Source organism: Rhipicephalus sanguineus, chromosome 3, assembly GCF_013339695.2.
Source record: "Rhipicephalus sanguineus isolate Rsan-2018 chromosome 3, BIME_Rsan_1.4, whole genome shotgun sequence".
Classification (NCBI taxonomy): Eukaryota; Metazoa; Arthropoda; class Arachnida; order Ixodida; family Ixodidae; genus Rhipicephalus; species Rhipicephalus sanguineus.
The window spans coordinates 164,799,220-164,818,895 of NC_051178.1; the positions used below are offsets into that span (position 1 = coordinate 164,799,220).

General features: G+C 46.3%; 2 protein-coding genes across 2 annotated transcripts in view; both read right to left on the minus strand.

The window, feature by feature from the left end:
• Nucleotides 1–5,848: 5,848 nt before the first annotated feature.
• On the minus strand, nucleotides 5,849–7,551 carry LOC125757696 (uncharacterized). The gene is made up of 2 exons (XM_049413595.1): nucleotides 7,261–7,551; nucleotides 5,849–6,292 (listed from the first exon to the last, which is right to left on the minus strand). The coding sequence occupies exons 1-2, from the start codon at nucleotides 7,534–7,536 to the stop codon at nucleotides 5,951–5,953; spliced, it is 618 nt and encodes a 205-aa protein (XP_049269552.1). The 5' UTR covers nucleotides 7,537–7,551; the 3' UTR covers nucleotides 5,849–5,950.
• A 1,700-nt stretch (nucleotides 7,552–9,251) lies between these two features.
• LOC119387639 (cuticle protein 16.8) overlaps nucleotides 9,252–19,676 on the minus strand; it is a 64,969-nt gene continuing 54,544 nt past the window's right edge. Inside the window, exons 2-4 of the mRNA XM_049414211.1 lie at nucleotides 18,270–18,329; nucleotides 10,117–10,443; nucleotides 9,252–9,263 (exon numbers count right to left, since the gene is read on the minus strand). Coding sequence (XP_049270168.1) covers nucleotides 9,252–9,263; nucleotides 10,117–10,443; nucleotides 18,270–18,329 — 399 coding nt within the window. The remainder of the gene's footprint in view (nucleotides 9,264–10,116; nucleotides 10,444–18,269; nucleotides 18,330–19,676) is intronic.

Below are 19,676 nucleotides of genomic sequence, written 5' to 3' on the forward strand. Positions count from 1 at the left end.
ACGTGGCATATACATTTATTTCTTTTGTACGAGCACGGCGACCGGAGCGCACTGCACAGCAACCAAAAACGAGCGACGGCAGCCATATTGCATAAAACTCATTTCCGTTTCCTGTTGTACAACGGCATCTCTTGGTCGGCTACTTTAGTTCACAACGCCACCGCTACCCTTATTTCCGTTGCACTGTCAAAGGTACAGTTTCCCTTCTCTAAGTGTATGGGTGTTCTCTGGCACTACGATGGGGACGGACGGGTGCCGCTTTAAGGAGCTTCGTCCCTAAAAACTGCCATCCTTAAGCCGCACAACATAACGACATGGATCAGCATGCCCTTGCAGCCCACTTACAATGACCCCTATTTAACAGCGTACGAATACAGCGTTAAAATGGGCACTGTTAAACGACGTACGGACACACATTGGCGGGGGCCTACAAAGTCTACAAATGTCGAATCGTCAATCACAGTACAAAAAACACCTGACTTTTTTCTTTGCCTTGCTACCTATAACTCCTCTCGTGGATTACCACTGTGTTCAATTAAACGCGCCGCAGCGTACAAGGTCGGATAGCAAGTCTTCGTTGTTAAGGCGTCGTCGGTTTCGCTTCGTACACAAAGCGGCGCAGAACGTTTTCTTGAACGACCACACTCTGTATTAAAAGCCCCTCTGTTTGTTTGTTTTTCTTTCCGTGTTTTGCTTTCTAATAGATGTGCATTGTACTGCGAGCGTTTGTAGTCCCTCCTGCTTTTCTTTCTTGCCTTGGCTTACTTTCTGTAGTCAGGGCGTGGCTCTGAACGCAGCAGCCATTCAGTGAGTGTCGACTGTGCATATACGCACCTGGCGGTTACAAATGACAAGAAAAATACAATAGCAAGGCAGTTTGAAACAATGAGCTTCGCCAAGACAATGCCCGTCGAAAGCTTTGCAAACTTACAACGTCAGATGTTTCTTTTCTTTCCATACTTGTTACACTAGGAGACTGTTCGAAAGAAAACTATTATCTCTGTGTGGTTTGTCTTCAACAGGATATCCTGCCCAGTGTAGTTGACCTGTGGCTGGGGCATATTGCTGCTTTATACGAACGAAGCAGCGGGTTCAATTTTTCGCTGAGGCGGTCCCAATTCGGTAGAAGCGAGATACAAAATGAACTTCCTGTAAGTGAGTTTACTTGCATCGTAAAAAAATTTCCACAATCATAAGTGGCAATAGACGGAAGGCTGAGCTATGAGGCAATGTTACCTGTGCTCCGTCTATATCTTGCGCTTTCTACAATGACCTCCCGAGTATCTAACTACGGTATCTATCGTAGGTTCATTGTTACTTTTGGATACCAAACTTCATGAATCATGAATGAATAAATCAAGTAGAGGCCCGTTGTGAATTCAAAAGCAACCAAGAACTTGACACTTCGCTCGCGTAAGATCTGCTATGAATAAGTCAGCTGCTCCCTTTCACAACTTGTTTTCTTAGGTTCATTACCTTTCCACCTTCAATATAGTTAGGAGCGTTGCCGTAAAAATAGCTCCCCAAGTAAATCATTCTTTCAGCGCGCTACGCCGAATGGTTTCATTAAACAATAACATCAGTTTTATTAGACAGCATTACAGTTTCATATGTTGATCACTCCAATACGCGCACAGTAAATCTGTAATGTCAAAGTGTTGTCACTTACCGATCCTTTAGGATGCTCCCTGTGTTTACGATGCTCCTGAATATCGCTACCATCGTCCTCTTGCTGATGACGACGTTACAAATCAATATTTCCAATCCCTGTTTGAAGAAATGCTAACTTATAAATTTTCCCTTTCAGCTATCGTGAAACGCGGTGAACGAGTATAAAAAGCCACGCAAGAAAAGTAAGATCGTATAATAGCGAACAAAGTTTCCTATCTATCTATCTATCTATCTATCTATCTATCTATCTATCTATCTATCTATCTATCTATCTATCTATCTATCTATCTATCTATCTATCTATCTATCTATCTATCTATCTATCTATCTATCTATCTATCTATCTATCTATCTATCTATCTATCTATCTATCTATCTATCTATCTATCTATCTATCTATCTATCTATCTATCTATCTATCTATCTATCTATCTATCTATCTATCTATCTATCTATCTATCTATGTAGTGCTTCGCTTTTTGGGGGGAGAAAATTATAAATTATAAAGGAAATTACGCGGAAAGAAACACACTCTCACAACATATACAAAACAAGCGCTTTATTAAAAACGTTGGAATGAGTTCCAGCAGCAGCATCTCGCGTGCAAAGTAATGAACAAAAATATAACTCGTTTTGAATTAGGCATCAAGTGAGGCAGTGCAATTTGATAAGGTAGCGACTATAACCGCTTGCCATCACAAAACTGCACAGAAGCGCGACACAAAAGAAATTACAATAAAAAAAATTAAGTAGAAATAAACCAAATGTCGCACTCACAAGCACCTCAGATATGCGTGACAGACTCACAGGAGTGAATTTTGCACGCGTAATGCACGAAGTGAACAGTGAAGCGACATTACGCATAAATAATATTGATTTCGATCATTCGCTCGCTCAATTCTATGGTGGTCTTTCGCGTATAAACCAGGAATGTGCTTAGTTCCATACGACGCTATTTCGTCTGAGTAACTGAGAACTTCACTAGCTACCAAGCTCAAATTTCCGTTCCTTTCTGTCAAAATCTATCAGGCTAACCACAGCGTGGCTGCTGCTAAGAGGTGACGCATAAACAGAATAACGCTAACCTACGTGTGGCCGCCTCAAGCCAGGGAGCTAAGCGAGCGAATGTTCCTCGGCGCTTATAAAATATAGAAAATGGCGTTCGTTGAATGCTATATACGTAGATTGAGGGAAGCATATTTCGCATTCGGAGTATTTAAAAAAACAATAAATAGGCTTAATTAGTAGAGAGAAAGGGGGAAATATTGTACTCTAATAAAGTCTGGTGATGTGCCCTCGTTGTTAAAAGCATTCAGACACACAAGCACCATCAATGAACACCATGGCAGCAGCTCCCGCTACACTTCTGGGTAGAAGCGTCGAGTAAAATCCGCGCTGCTCAATCGTGCGACTCGCGATGATAAACAGAAAATATGGTTTCGCTCCATCGCGATATGAGCAGCGTGATCGTACGACACACCCAGCGAAGCCACATGCAAAAAAAAAAGAAGAATAAAAGAAACTCTCAAACGTAATATATAGTTCACACAGCAGCACCCGGCATGGCAGGACACTGCCCACAAACAAACTCAATGAATAATGTCGATCGGCATCCACGCTGTTTTATAAATATGAAACATCTTCATCAAAGGAAAGAAAAAGATTGGTTGTACTCTAATAAATCATGGGCGAAGCCGAACACTTCGAATAAAACACCACGCCAATGATCATAAGCGATGAGAAATATAAAGGGAAGCAGGTAAAAAGAAATTCTAAAAGTATTATAAGGTAGAAAATAGGGGCATACATTCTGTGGTTAGTACAGAAGCCATTCATGCAAAAGATATTAGCTTGCAGATATATTGATCGAAATATTTCATCAATAGGACTGAAACCCACGCACCAAAGTTGTTTCTGGTGGTGTCATTAAGGTAAGTATATGGTAGGGCTGCTTACAAGGTGTTGTCTGCATAGTGTTTACAGCAACGCAGAATGCGGTACCTGTAGTTTCGCGCACAGCTGGCCATTTGTGCATATGTCTTATCATCAGCTCACGTCGAAATATATCGAAATGTGAACATCAAAGAAGTAATCAGACAACTATTGTGGCTAATTACGAAGTCTAATTATGTCTTCGTATCCGATTGCTGGACGCTTTTTTTCTTAAGTGTGTGCTGTAGATTTCAAATAAGGTCACGTTGATAATACTACATCTGCATGATCAATACCGATTAATATCAAGATTGATAATGCAGGTGTTTTCAATTTGTTCACGTTTGGACTTATACTGAAGGTGGATGAATTCTTAATAATGTGTTCGTGTTGAGCCCTATAAAATTGCAGTGAGTATAAGACAGGTTCCTTTTCTTTTGTTCAGCACTATGTAACCCCGCGGTCCTTACTGGGGAGACAACAGTGATTAGGGTTTGCTTCGAGAAAAACAAGAACCACGCATACAGAATTGTGACGTAGATGTGTGGTATGAAACAACTGCACACACAACGTGCTGGTGTAGGCATACAGAATCAGCCTTCGAGATAGCTGGCTTTGTACAAGCGTGCACCAAGAAAACTTGTCAAAGAGAAAGGGTAGTCAAGGCTCAGGTAATACAGGGTGAAAGCGAATACTTTCGCGCAGGTAATGTTCGTAAAACGGGGAAGAACGAAACGATTACGCCAGACAGAAGGAAACCTGCCAGGACCACCACTGTACAACTGTCAGACTGGAATAACACGCGAAATATAACCTATATCTTACCGGCGAACAACGAAAAAAAACAAAAACCACGTCGTATTACCGAAGTCACAGCTATAGCCTTAAGAAAAGCATAGCATTGCTTTGCCAACACTTGTGTTTGCAAAACAACTATTTATATTTTCTTTTAGAACTGAATTCCATGACAGAGATTCAATATTACCAATCTCAGACCAAATCTTCAGCCATGTTTCAGTATGGAAAAGTTTACTTCCGTCATACCCGTGTCTTCCTCGTACCCGTTTTATCCCAGTGGGCAGGACAAATATAAAAACTTCTAGAAAATAAAAATGCGGATTTGTGTCTATGAGAAGTGCTGGTAATGTTTTATGATACTTAGTAACAACGCGAACTTTTTAACCAGCAAATTTCACTGAGCCTCTGAGATAAAGAAAATTATTTTGCTACTGCTGTGACTTCACCTCTCTTGAACTTCTTTAACTGCTCTTTTATTGCATTTCAGAAGTTCACGAACAATGCTTCGGGGTGTTCGGACCGCTTGCATAGGCATTTTCAGCCCTCAGAAGTGGCATTAGCGAGTGCATTAGAATAGAACATTAGAGACGCATTTCACCAATCTGTAATGACCATGACACTTAGCGCGAGGTGCTAACGTCACCAGCGCCAACAATTCCTTGTTGTGTAGTGCTTAGAGCACACGGTAACATGCTCGCGGCCGTGTTACTGAGCCGCATCTCTTCTTTCTATTGGTCCCCTACAAACATGGCTGATTAATGTGTCCCTTCTGCCCAAACTTAGCCATTTGTTGTACTGTTTTACCTACTCCACACTACTAGCGGCGCCTTCGGAGCTTTCACGAATACCAGGAAGTAGCGCTTACTAGTACATACATACTCACGAAGACAACACTGAACAATTTCAACGCACAAAAACAACAACCTTCACTCAGGCAGTTAGTAAGGAAATCAAGATGGCCAGTGGTCAACGTGGAGCAAGCACTGATGTGAACTAGGCGCAACGAGTGCCCTCGATTTGGCATAGGCTTCTCAGTATCAGCGTCGATTCCACGCATTTCTTCGTTTCGCGCAGACGTAACAGGGTGCACGACGTATATAGACGACTTTCGTAAAAGGGAACCTGACAACAGCCTTTGTAACGCAGTGCATGGATACCAGAAGCACGTACGGTAACCCTCTAACTGCAGACGTGTTCGTTAAAACCACGTACCGATAGAGGAATGACGTACGCCCAGTCAACAGGTTGCCGGCTTCAACGTCTAAACAGCATACGGTCAGTGTCACTCAAAGCTGTTGACAGGTGTTTAGACTCCCTCATTTTCTTTGTCTCCGCTTGCTCCGAAAGCTGAGCCTGCCCGCGGAACTTGGTGAAAATCAACAGGCGTAACTTCAGCCATGTTGCTACTGAGCGGCATTTACCATACGCCCACGCACAGTTGGTTCAACCAGCGCACCAAGCCAACTGCGGAAACCTAACACTTCACATCTATATCGGTGGCCTTTGAAACGCACGGGACGATAAGTTAGGGGGGGGGGGGGCAGCGCGCTTAGTCCTTGTAAACGGGCACTTCGATGGTTCTGTAGCCTCCGTCCTTTGTGGCCTGAACGACGCGGACGCGAGGCCCTTGAGTCTTGGGGCGCTGCTTGTTGATGATGGACTTCTTGAAGAACTCGGCGGGCTTGCGGCGGCGCACCTTCTTGACGGTGCGGGAGGGACCTGCGCTGGCACTGCCACCGCTCGCGCTTCTTGCGACGGTGCCGCGGTTGCCTCCATACTCGACGACGACTGGGGACGCTCCCTGAGAGGCCACCACGGGAGTCAGGACGGGCACGGCAGCGGCCGGTCGCGCGGCCAGGCGCCGGAACGACGGCCTGCGAAGCACTGGAACCTGCGAACACGAGCGTGGTGCGTGAAATTATGAGCCTCTGGTTCACAACACTGGTGGTTTATATCTGACATCCATTGGGTGTTGCAGATGAATTGTCAGCGAATTACCTATTTTCACTGACCAACAACCAACCAAGGCGAGCTTGTTGAAATGCGAGCTTGAGGCAAGGCGAGCTTGTTGGTAATTGTTCATACTTAAAAACTTCAAAGCGTAAATACGACATCGGCTAAAAAAGGCAACACGAGCGCTCGTGTTGTGCGTTATCCTTGTCCCTGTCGTGTTAACGCTTTCAATATTTTTGTAAGTATGAATAATAGGATGTTTACTGTACCGCACCTTTTGAGCTAACATGAAAAAGACGTTGAGTAAAGTAAAAAAATAAAAAAATAAAAGCAATGAAGTGACAAAAACGGCATCTACTGTCTCTCTCATTGAATCTCGAGTGTTCTTTAGCAAATTACGCACGAATACATAGTGTCAATTCGAGGCCGTGGTGGTGGCTCTTAAACCCTCTCGAAATTCAAAGTGAGCTCTTAGCACACATGAATACCTTGGAGTCGCGGCCAATGAAGTCGGCTAGCACAAGTTATCCATGCTTAGACCGGCTGCAACGTTTAGAGGGCTGTAAAACGATTTGGTTTCTCGGGATAAACTGCAACGTATTCGTTAACGTACGCCGCACAGTTTCTGTGTTTTCACTTTATGAATACTGGAATTCGAAATAGTTATGTTAGTTTTGACAAAAGCGTTTTAATGCCGCCCGCACCCCTTTAGCACAGACATTAAAATGACTCGCCGGGACGGAACACTCGCCGGCATCGTGCGCAAGGCGAATTCTACCTAGAACAAAATAATACGTCAACGTCAACTTCACAAAAGTACATGCCGCCCTTCTAAGGTCATTTTTCATTCCGCTATTGTTCACAAAGCGTAGAGGGGCGTGGCTATGAGGTCATGGGTTTGCATACCTGCTGGGAATACGCCTGCTCAATGGGGCCGTGTCTCGCCGATATCTCGCCGATTGGGTAGAGAGAGTGGTGCACGGGAACCTTCCTCAGAGGTGCGGCCACGAACGTCGGTGCAGCAGCCACGAAGGATGGCGTCGCCGCAACGGTGGCTAGGTGGTGCACCTGCGTCCAGCGATCAAGAGCGCAATCAGCGCTGCTCTTGTTCCTTGCGTCGAGTGCAAATAACGGCGTAGTTCCGCTCCATGCTTCACTGGCGGAAAATTTCGCGTCGTTCATACTTGCGTTTGGTTGTTCGGTTCCCTGTCGAGAGTTCTCGTGCGCTACATCGCACTCGCGTGCTCTCTTTAAGCTAAGCTTTTATAACTAGCATATTTCGGTGGCGAATTTCGTACTCCGGTATACTGTCCATAGAGCCGAATGTGCTCGTACTGTTAACGCATGCTGTGCTTGAAGGTATCCATGCTTGGTCCGGATAACTTCAAGATTAAGTGTGCTTGTTTATTTCGCATTACGCTCAACCACAACATAAAAAAAATTTGCAAGAAAATTTTTCATGGCTCGTTAGGCTAACATTTTCGAAAGCAAGGCCTGGAACTTTTGTGCTGAAATGTTTTTTGCTAGTTTTGAACGAAAGAAGGGGCATGGATCAAAAGCTCGTTTCTTTGTTAGAACCAATTGAAACGAACCGACAATGAAGCCAAGGAATTCAGGTATAGGGACATTATATGTAGTCAACTGTGGTGTAGTAATTATGACATAAATCGAAAGGAACTAAACTGGATGAAAAACTAACTTTGGCGGCGTTAGGGATCGAACCTACAGCCTTCGAATAACGCGCCCGATGCTACACCAATTGAGGTACGGCGGCGGTCGTTTTCCCGTCCACTTTCTTGGGTATTTATGTGCACATAATGCTGGAAGTGCTAGCCAGCACCGCTCGTAGGCATGACAGCGAATGCGGAACAACCATCCGAACATTTGTGAGTTAAAATAAGGCTGAATTGTACGCTTTCACGCGGTCGCTACTTCCCCCTTCTTGCAAACATTATATATCGAAGTAATCAATGTAATCAACATTCGTTTACTTTATTTCGTTTATTCTCCTGTTGCACGTTTACCAAGTGTGTCATCGTGATAACTTCTTGTTCACTGTCTGCGAGCGCAACAGTTGGACATGTAGGCGCAGGCGTAACACTAGTTTATTTCCAAGAGTCCAAGTGTGTTTGTCCAGTAACAAAGTTAGAAGTTGAAGTTTATCCTAACGGAAAGATATTTCAAGTGAACAGAGACTCTCAGCCAGTAAACATGCATTTGACACACTGCTTAATTGTAGACTACCTTTTGACAGCACAACGTACACTTGAATACCACAGTTGTGCGCAGGATGGTGCACAGAATTCCTCAATATCAAACACTATTCACTTTTTCTGACGCAAATTACACTTACTATAACATCGGAAGATGCATCAACCGATATATATTTTGAACAAACAGCTGCCCAAAGCATCACGTTCGTCACTGTCATTTGCTTTCAGTGGACGTTTCGCCTTGAATAGTAATAACTTTTAGCGCAGAAACAACACAGGTACCAAGAAGAAGGGACAGAACAAGCGCGTTTTTCACACGTATTCAACGATCCAAAATGGCTTAAGTACTGAGCTGCCCTTTAAATTTCGGTGTCAAAGTCGGGCCAGGATTGAATTTATGCGTTCTTACCATTTTGCTGCTGCAGCATCTCTGTCTTGCATTACAAAGTCCTAGTGTACCAAATGCTATTTAGGGTGTCTAAATGTTGAAAGGTTCAGGCCTATTTTTGTTGTCTCGTTGTCGTCGCTCATTTATATAAGCACCTCAATTATCATCTGATGCCTTGCCTTGTCTTTCAGTGTATCTAATAACTGCAACGCGTGTGGAAACGAAGCTATGACTAATGTAAAACGTAGGCATTTCATTAAGCACTTTGTAGAGTGAGCAGGCCAAGAACATTACGTTCAACAAAATTCCTGCAAGCAGACAGTGAAATGGAGTACCATATACGATGTGCTCGATCTAAATGACCTACCGACGTGTCTGTTTGGGCATGTTGGCATCATATGAATGAAGGTTAAAGCTCATCAGACATACGATCGTTGACCAGCGCAAAACACGACGCTGTATCTGTATCACTCATTAGTCGATCTATTAGTTGGCGTTAGTTAAAATGCTCTGTCGTACTAGTCATCATAATAAGACAGTTTCGTCTCTGTTCTTCCTTTTCGTCAAGAGAGAGACAGAAGGAGTACAGGAAAGGCAGGGAGGTTAACTATATAGACTACGTCCAGTTTGCTACCCTACGCATGGGGAGGGTAATAAGTGGGTAAAATAGAGAGATGGAGAAGCAAGGAGAGGCAGGGAAGTTAGTCAGACGCATTTCCTGTTTGCTACCCTGCTCTGGGGGCAAGAAATAAAGGGGCGAAAAGAGAGACAGAAGAAAAGAGAGAGATTGACAGAATCACCGCGTACACTTGGGGGAACACATCAAGTCCACGGGCGGTCGCACAGACCTCTTAACTTTTAAGTACGCCAGTAACGCTATCGTTGCCTTCAGCGCCTTCGAGGCACATATCCATGTTCCTAGAATTTCGGCTACTGAAAATGGTCTTGAGTCCAGCTGGGTCAGAAGCACCCGGAGCAGGCATCGCTGGGTGTCAGAGCGAGCGCAGCCGCACGGTCGTGTTCAATTATGGATATGAACGCAAGGTGGCATGTAGCTTCAGCCTCTACACAGAGGTAAGTTAATCCCGCCAAAACAAAACAGCGCCCGCATATGCATTACAACGCGGTAATGGCCAACCGTGACTTGCTTACTGAACCTACCGGCTGCGGCCTTGGAGCCACCAGGCGGTACTGGTGCGGTGCCGCAGAAGCCGCGCTGGCGATGTGCGCGGCGGGCGGCTGCTGCGACTCAATGCGCGCCGAGGCGGGCGCCGAATCCTGCGTGCCCGGCTCGTTGGTCTTGACCCAGGCACGGAAGCCGCGGTGGTCGGCCACGTACTGCACCTGCCGGAACAGGCCGGCGGCGTCGCGGAACCCGTACATGCCGGTCTTCACGCCGTTGCCAGCGTCCTGCTCGTGCCTCGACTGGCGGTTGCCGTACTCGTCTTGCGTCTCGTAGCCGAACTGGTACGGCTGTGGAGCGTAGACCTGCGTGAAGAAGAGAGGATATAGAGCGTAAGCCACAGGCCAGCGTCGTATTATAGTAACTTTGACGACGCTTTTGAGTACGACGGGCTTGCGAACGCCTCTGACTTGTGGTGCAATCCCGCACGCTGCAGTGAGTTCACTGCATCTCTTCTCTCTATTTCTCGTCTTTCTATTCCCCTTTCCCGATCCCCCAGTGCAGGGTAGCCAACCAGAAGTGTTTCTGGTTAACCTTCCTGCCTTCTCCTTTTTCTGTTTCCTTCCTTGACGACGCTTACATAGAGAAGTTAAGGCATGTGTCACACGTTGTGTTCTACATCGTGAAAACGCTTTCGCTAGAAGACGAGTAAAGCTTGCTCGTCGAAAAAGTAAAGCTCTGGTGCCTATGTAACGAAACGAGTTGCCAATTCAAGTTGATTACATCTTTATTATGCTATTAACGCTACGCGGGAAACACACACATCTTTTGCATAAGTGTCAACGAACATTGCACTGTGTGATTAGCAATCACTGCACGTCGAAGAAGCGAAACTCGATTTATACGAGACCGAATCGGCAAGTTTCCAGCCAAGCGCCTGAATGAAATGGCCTTGACAGTTGATGAAGACGTGCATTGCGCCGCGCTGTCAGCACACGCCTAATGCATTTAAATACGCTCGTTTGCTAAATTATCTGCAGGCTCCCGGCCCCATATACAAGGCGAATGCAGCGTTCGTATATGTACGCAAGCATGAGAGTCTGGAAAACAAGCCATTGTGTGCGAAGCGAACCCCGAAGGAGTACTTCGCATTGCAACAAGATGTAATATTCGAGCTTGTCAGCACCTATAGCGCGCTATCCTTCTTCCCATCCTCTTACCGTTCCACCGCATCTCTAACGCGAAAGAAAGCGATTCATTGCGTCACCACTGAAGCAGTAGAAGAGATATACACGCGCGTTGTCTTCGGATCACAGTACTTTGCAGGCATCGCAACTTTTCGAGCGACTCCGATTCACCTTGAAGTCCGGCCGGCGTTTCGACGTTACGTTTCGGCAACGCTCAGCGCTGAACGGTGTTACGAAACATAGCCGGCCTCGATATGCGTTCTCGCACTGGCTCGTCTGTGCCGCGCGGCAGTCCCGATCGGAGCGCAAGAAACGGATTGTTTGTTTCAGGCAGAGCGTGCGACGACCGAAAGTCCATCGGCGGGCAGTTTGTGCACGTCGTCGAAGAACCAACCATCACGACTGACGGAACACCATGGATGGCTGATCCGGAATCTGAATGCCAGAGAAAGCGTACAGCGGGTATAACTGTCCTCGCACGTTGTCCACGCCACTGCCCCAACGTATGAGCAAATAATAAAGAGTCCGTATGCGAGAGTGCACGGCCGATTCCGAGAGTCGACGTGAGGCACGCTGACGCCGAAAGACGTCGTGTCGGCGTCGGTATGTATTCTCGATAAACAATAGGGAGCGCCGCTGCGGACTCGATGCGTGCCTTTCTTTTTCTGTTCTTTCTTCTTTCTTTTCCACAGAGACGCGAGAGCAGCGTTGCCTCTATGCTACGGTCAAGACGATCCGAACACCGTCGCCACGCACGAACTGCGTGCCGCGTAGGTACACATCACTGCGACGCATTGTACACCCTACAACATTACACGAGCCGCGCGTATTATGCATGTGCACGCTCAGCGCTCCGTGCAGAGAGATTCGCGTACATAGTGTATGACGACCTCGAATCAATGGCTCTGCGACACGAAGTTGTTGTCATTACTTCTTTCGATTTGGGCTCGCAGTCTGCCTTGTTGGTTCTTTAAGACGAAAACTTTATATATGTCTCGCGAGCCAAGAGACAGCGGGATTTGGCGAGGACACTTCGCGAGACCTGCTAAGGCACTGCGAGATTTTGCGAGACATGGCGTTACATCGCGAGATATGAGCACATGTCCCATGACGTCATCAATGATGACATGTGACAAATGACATCATCATGACTTTCTGTAGTGACGTCATGATGATGGCATGTAATGACGTCATCACCTGACATCGACGCCTCGTCAACAGGGAGTCATCCTCGGAGGCTATGCAACAACGGGTGAGGTGCTGAAAACTTCAGGGTAAAAGCGTACGCTTTCTCCTGGTCTCTCCTTAGCGTTAGCTGAGGGTGCTGTCAATTTTTATTTACGCGAGATTGAGTTGGCATCGTCTGCGGCACTCTTTCTTGGCGTTGTATAACGGCCGTTACACGCAATGAGGTACTGTTTTCAGCCCGAAACCAGTTCGAGAAAGCTGATATCCCTACTCGGACGATGTGACGCGAGCGAGCGCGCAAGTCGACGACTGTCCTGGTCGGCGTTGCCGTCGACAACGCGGAACTGACCCTTTTTAATTCTCGAGGAAATGTGTCCAATAAAGGGCTATCTCTGGCCGAACGCGCCTGCCTATAGCGCGCATGCGTGCAAGCGTCATCGGCTTCAGCACGTGCATACAGAGCGGTGGCCTCACTCGCGCCTTGTCAGCGTATACAGCGAAGGCATGGTGAAAAAGAAACTGAGAAGGAGGGTGTTTTCTCTCTCTGCTATCTTTATCTCTGCTTTTCACCCCATTCGCGTGAGTCTCACCGTCTAACGCTTGCATTGCAACACCAGGAAACTGAAGAGGCATTTTCTTCTTCTTCTTCTTTTTTTTCAATGCAAGCTGCAGGATACTCGTTTGGCCAGGCGCCCTGCTCGCCATTCCAGACGGCAGAGGTGACAACAAGAGAACCAGTGTTCTCACACCGATATCGTTTAGTCGCCGATGTGAAGAGACGATAACGGCAAAGCTCCAAAGCGATGTGCGCCGATGCGCATTTGTTCCACCGTGTAAGGCGGGCTTCTCTGATTTCAATATACAGTTATGGAGACATTGAGACGAGCAAAGCGTGGCGCCGCTTTTTTCTACACGCCTATACGTTGAAATCTGGAAGTTAGGTTGACGTTCTGGTAGTCGTAAAGTTAAGAGGATTACGACGGGAGATTGCCGATTTCTTCGCGCGGCTTTTAATGGTGCGACACCTTGAAGGCGCTCGAGGTGTCGATATTACTGTTCCTGAAGGGCATTAACGAAATCCCTACTCGCCATCGGGTTTTAGGCTTAACGCTATGTGATCGCGTGGAATGTTGACATGGCGTCATGGCGTAGTGTATGTAAAGCGTCGGAAAATGTCGCTATGCATGAAGTGACGCGCTCGGTATTTTTTCAGCTGTCTGAATTCTACAAGAGCATGATACTTAAAGAAAAAGCCTCTTGCGTTATTGCTTCCACTACTGAAAACAATAGCACTAATGATTAGCGAGAAAATATGCATCATCGACCTGTGGTGTGCAACAGATATTTTTTTTTATTTCTCTGTTGAAGTAAATGTGATTGCTTTCCAGTTTGAAAGGATGATTGCTTTTAAACCCAGGGAGCATTGAAGTGATAACCGCAGTGACTGTGCCCTATGAGATGATTGCGCTATGGTAAGCCTGAAGTGCTTTATTACAGTCATTTCTATCCCTCTAGTGTGTTAATTTTTCCCTAACTTTGTTTAGACATAAGAAGAATCACTTAATTAGATCCGTTTTCTTCTTAGTTTCGTGCTACTTATTGCATCGTTTTACGTGCCAAAACGATGTTATGAATGCGAAGCAAGCCAGAGTGAGGGAACTCTGGATTGATATTGAATAGCTGGGGATCTTCAACTCGTACTTATGAACCTAAGTGTGCGGTCGTTCTTGCATTCTACACCATCGAAATGTGGCCGCTGCGACCCGCCACCTCGCCCGAGCAGCCGAAAGTCACATCCTGTCGCTAAGCTATCGCGGCGGCACATGTTAGACGGTAAGATAGCGGCGCGGAAAAAAAACAGAATGCATCGTCTTAGGGCATCGTTTAACAAGTTCGTTCATATTCTAACAGCTTCGTTACTCTCAGCCATCTCTTTTCGACCCTCGATCTCGACCTTGACAAATTAAGCACGCAGCGCGTTCCATTTCGTGCGACTGCACACCACAGCACACGGTGGTGTCCGGCGTCGACGTCCTCCCCGTATGCGACCGTCAATCTATTCTCACATATTTTCCTTCTCACCGTTCTGTCGACGGCTGGCAAACAGAGCCGAGAGCGGAGCACCCATTAGATTGTCAGCGCCGGGGCAAAGGGTGGGAAAGAACTACGTTCGCGATAATTACGCGCTGGCCCTGTGGAGCAACACAGCGCAGGAGAGAGCGAGGGGCTCTTGCCAGAACACACGGCTGCACCAAACTCTCAATCGCGTACACATACCGCTCGATACGGATACGAGTACAGCGTCCAGCAAGACCTTCGCGCCGTGGATTCATATATTAGCGCGCTCGGTGCACGGCCGCCGGCCGTGTCCAAAGGGCGCGCTTTCCGCTTGCCTATTTCGTTCGCTTGTCTCTTTCGTTCGGCGCAGTGGAACGCTTGGGCGTGGTTCTCCGAATGCGTGGAACCCGCGGGGACCGATGCCCGTTTCTAATGCATACCTGCGAAACGGAACGCCCGCTCAATTTTCTCGAGGAAAAAGAAGGCGAGAACGACACTGCACGGGCAGTGCACTGTAATGCCAACTTTACGATGACCACAGAGGCGTTCAAGAATCGCACGCAAAGTTGGGGAAGGAGACAGGGACGTGATGACTGCTTGGCAGATTCCAGGGCTCTTTTTCATGAGGGCGTACACGGAGCGGCGATTTGCGCTAGCGACGATGGTAATGTCTGGTTTTTTCTCGGGTACAAAGGCACGAAGCGTTGGCTGGTGATGGTGATTGACTGTTAGCGTCATAAACAAGGAGATCAGTAAAACTAATTCCTGAATAAACACAATGCCTGTCGAAAGATACGACCGGGATTTAGTTAACAGTTTTTTTTTCTTTTTTTCTTTTTTTTTCTTCATGTTCTAATTTGACCTGCCGATGTTCAGCGTCGGTTATCCTACGATGGCTGCCTAATAATACATTTGTGTGATATTCCTGTTGTTACCTTCATTTTTTTCGGCGCTAATCAAAGGCAGTCAGGGACTGTTATTATAGCGCAGGGGATTACAGGCCGCGTGACTGTGCTGAAGACGATTTCATTTCATATATACCGATAATTAGTGACTAACTTAACCCAGGCAAAATTTCGTTGCTGTCGGCCTCTGAGAACATTCACAGCAACTACACAGCAAATGACTCACTGAGCTTGCTTGTATGGATGGACAGAAAAAACTTCATTATGCTTGTATGAAAGAAAATTTTCTCCTGCAATTGTTTAAGCGGCTGAGTCAATCTGTCCGCGCACAATGTTCAAGCCAGGTCTTCTCGGCAACGCGCATATCTAAATATTCGCTGTTTCCAGTCGGCATTCCGCAACGGCAACCATGAACAGGACCCTCAGCTAGCGGTCGTATCTATCTCGCGATCAGCACGAACGTCATTTTCACTCATTTTATCGCTTCCAAACCGCCTGCAATATCAACCAGCGTGGTCTGCGAGCAGACATTATCTATACCGCGTCCAGTCCGGCTGCCTCGACTTCACCCCTTCCTTCCTTTCCTTGGTGCTCGTGTCAACGAGCCTATTGTAAATTCTAAGATGCAGTTATCAAATCCGACTGGTGCAGTGCACAGACTCCGTTGAAGGCGAGGCACGTAAAACTTTCTTTCCTCATCGATATTCAGAAATGTGACAAAAGAAAGGAAACGAAAGCCTTCCTTTGTAGACCCGTTTATTTCTTGGCTTTGCCTACGTGCCGGCTGCAGTGTGTTTCAGGGCATTGAAATGGGCGCGCATATCTACGTCAAAGCAGAAAGAAAAAGAGCTCAAAGCAACGCCTCAGCCTTCGCCTTTGCTGATTACGTTCGCCGCGCCACGTTTGCCGATTGGAAAGGGGAAAAAAAAAGCAAGACAAGCGGAAAAGGCAAAGAATCGTACCCTGGAACCGGCCAACAATTACTCGTATGCACTGTTTCCACTCGCTGTCCTGATTTGAGCGCGCAACGCGAGAATTAATCGATGTAATCAGCTGTCTGAAACGGGCTGTTAAGCCCTGCCGGTGCGGTGGACAGGCGTTTTACTGGTCGCGATGACCCAGCCGATATGCTCGCGGCAAGGTCTTTCTGTGTTTCAAGAACACGCCGCCGGGGGACACGCTGGAAAAGCCCGCAGGAAAAGGGACACCCACCCAGCGGGGTGTCTCTACTCGGGGAGACGTAATCAGCAACAATTAAATCTAGAAAGGGCACCCATTGTGCGCTCGGGGCTCGTTAGGCGAGAATGCAAACTTGGGTGTCCGCGCATTTCCAGGGGAAGGTGCGCGCATAGGTTAAACACACGTATCATAAGCCTGGGTCGTGCAAACTAACACGCACAGACAGGCAATGAAACATACACACACAGAATTAAGACCAATGGGCTCGGTAGACACAGAGAAATGCTCGCACGGAGGTCTAAGTAGGACGGTATGCAAGGTCAGCGCTGGGGAGTAAGATTAGCGCTGGCAGTTAACTATATCAAAGCATGCCATAACCGTGTCTGTAGTCCTTCTCTTCTTAAAGTTTATTTCAACCAGCCTCGACACGCTGTAGTGCATGCAAAGCGCGTGTGCCTTCGGGTGAATTGAAGCACAGGTGATTGAATGCCCACAAAAGAGACGTTAAGTGGACGATTAGTTAACAAAGTTGCAGAGCACCCTAGGGAAGTGAGTGAAGGTGTGGCAGGGTTAACTAAAAACAAGAGTAAGATTCTATGCTGCGCGACGCATGTATTACTTGACTCTACAGCGACGTAATCAAATAACACAGCCCTTTCTTTCTCTCGCCTTCGTTTATTGTGCTTCGCGTTTTCGTTTCTCGTGATGTCCCAATTCCTCTATCCCTGGCATTGTACCTTGATGTTTGTTGATTGTTTATTACCCTTGCATCGGGCAACTTATGGAATCGTTGTGAGTTTGAGATTCCTGTGACTGAAGTCGATGAAACGCAGGAGGATCACGCGAGTTCTGCAGCCTGGATACCAACACCGTATCAAATGGTGAGGTTCTCTTTTATTTCTTTTACCTTGCCTTGTCTTACGTTTCTGCTAAATGTGAAATTCCATTACCGCGAAAAAAGGACGGCATACGAGTGAGAAAAATGTTTACTCCATCGCCCACTCCATTTTTTTGATGAACAGGGATCGTGCGTATTGACGTTTGAGACCGCCACGAATGTAACATATACCTTGGGTTATTTCTGCCAGACTTTTTTGCCATATGTAGGAGTCGTACTTCGATAAAAGGATTTTCTAACAAAGCAGTATTTACTAAAGATTAGTCACGCTGAACAGCAACCCTTTCCAAAAGAAATCCCATTAGGGTTCTATTACATTTCATTGAGGACAGCGCCTCGAAGTGAATTACAGTAGTAATGACCACTCTCATAGCGTAGCATACTGTCAATAAATAACTCAAATACTAAAGCATCAAGGAATCTCAAAAACACACACGTCATTAATAATAACAAACATAAAGTTAATTTTATTTCAGTTACGTAATTCTTACTACATCACCCAGACCTTCTGAGGTCGTTACCTAATATAGTATGAATGCAAAAACAAAACAAAACTATCATCAATTCACAGCCCCAATTTTGCGCATATTATATTGAAATCGCAACGTCTTCTTGCGCTTGTACCTCCGCTAAATGTCATGATAGTCTTAGCTTTCTGCTCGCTGTTTTTTTTATTACTTTTATTGTTACAAAAATTGGTTTGAACTTGCTTCTCATGTTTCGCAAGCGCCAGCATCCCAACCGCAAACAAAAATAAAGAAAGAACAAAGTCTCACCTCTTGGTCATCGTAGCCGGCTCTGGTTGAAGCAACCAGTGCACACGCCAGAAAAGCCACCTGCAGAATGAGAGACAAAGAAAGGTGAAACTAAGAATTACACCAGGCTTCCATTGAAACTGCGGGCAGTCAAGCCGTCAAACTCTTCTAAGATAAATATCTGTCATTGTTGAAGAACGTTAGTTGAAATCTTTGTCAAATTCAATGAATACGGAAGTCCATGTTCCCAGCCTAAAGAGTTATAGCTTTCAGCAACGGGCAGGGTGAAAATCATGGGCACACACATAGAACAAGGCCCGAAAAAAAGGCGGCGACCAAAGGAGCAGCCGAGAGTGAAGGAGACGGACAGAAAGAGAACGAGGATAACAATTGCTCACAATCGAAGGGCGTTCGATCACGAGATCGCGTGCGAGCGCACAACGCCCGAGCTTTGACCAACGTAAAAATTTTTGTTTTATTTTTTTAGAGCGCCGTACTCTATTGTTACTGCCCACCGCATGCGCACGCCCTTCACTTCTGCACGGAACAAAATGCACGAGCAGAGAGATTTGTTCTACGGTGCATAATCCCGGCAACACAGCGGTCCCATGCATTAGTAAGCACAAACAACCCAGCCTTTCGTGACTTGTTCAATGAGGGTTGGCTTTACGTGATTGATTCTGGTCGGATTGCCAATCCTTTCGCGTGCAAATATCAGTCGTTTTTTGTGCGATAGTCGGTATTGAGTGCTTGAGAGAGAGAGAAGTCACCAGGCAAAGGCAAGGAGGTTAAACAAGCTGAGCCTGGTTGGCTAAATACATGACTGGGTACATTAAGCAGAAGAAAAAAAAACCCCAGTGATCAATGTACTAAAGCTGGTGCTGTCCGACTTAAGATTTAGGCATTATAGCTTACGTCATCTAGTCAACGCACGGTTGTACAAAAACCGCAATCAAGGCCGTCACGAATACGGCACAACATTGCACGAGCACGTGTACAAAGGTAGCGTAACGTATAACAAAACACTTTTCATGAAAACACGCTCCCACAGAATCTCCACCTGAGTTTTCAAAAGTTCTTGTAATCACCGCATATATTTAAGAACAAATTTACGAGTCTGAGTCCCCAGTAGGCTTCTTTCCCTGAGGCAGCTAGCTTGGTTTCGCTAGTTCAAATAATACATGGAGCGGCTGGAGGTTGAGATAGTTGGTAGAAGGCGTTCGTGTTGTCTTGTTCTCTTCTTATGCGTCCGTATTTCTACACCTTGCCTTCTTTTGTGATCAAGTAATACAACGCGGAACAAGATGCACGCTACCGAATTGAAGAAGGCTGCCCTTCAGTACGACCTCAATCTTGTTTGGAAGTCAAGAGCGGACTGCTACCGGTTTGTCTGCAGACGTCAAGCCTGCTTTGCAGTGCGGAGGTTGT

Excerpts from the sequence above, each read along its gene's own strand:
- LOC125757696 (XM_049413595.1), bottom strand. The coding sequence starts at position 7,536 with ATGAACGACGCGAAATTTTCCGCCAGTGAAGCATGGAGCGGAACTACG. Across the intron at positions 6,293-7,260 it reads AGCAGGCGTATTCCCAGCAG|GTTCCAGTGCTTCGCAGGCC; the intron begins GTATGCAAACCC and ends TCGTGTTCGCAG.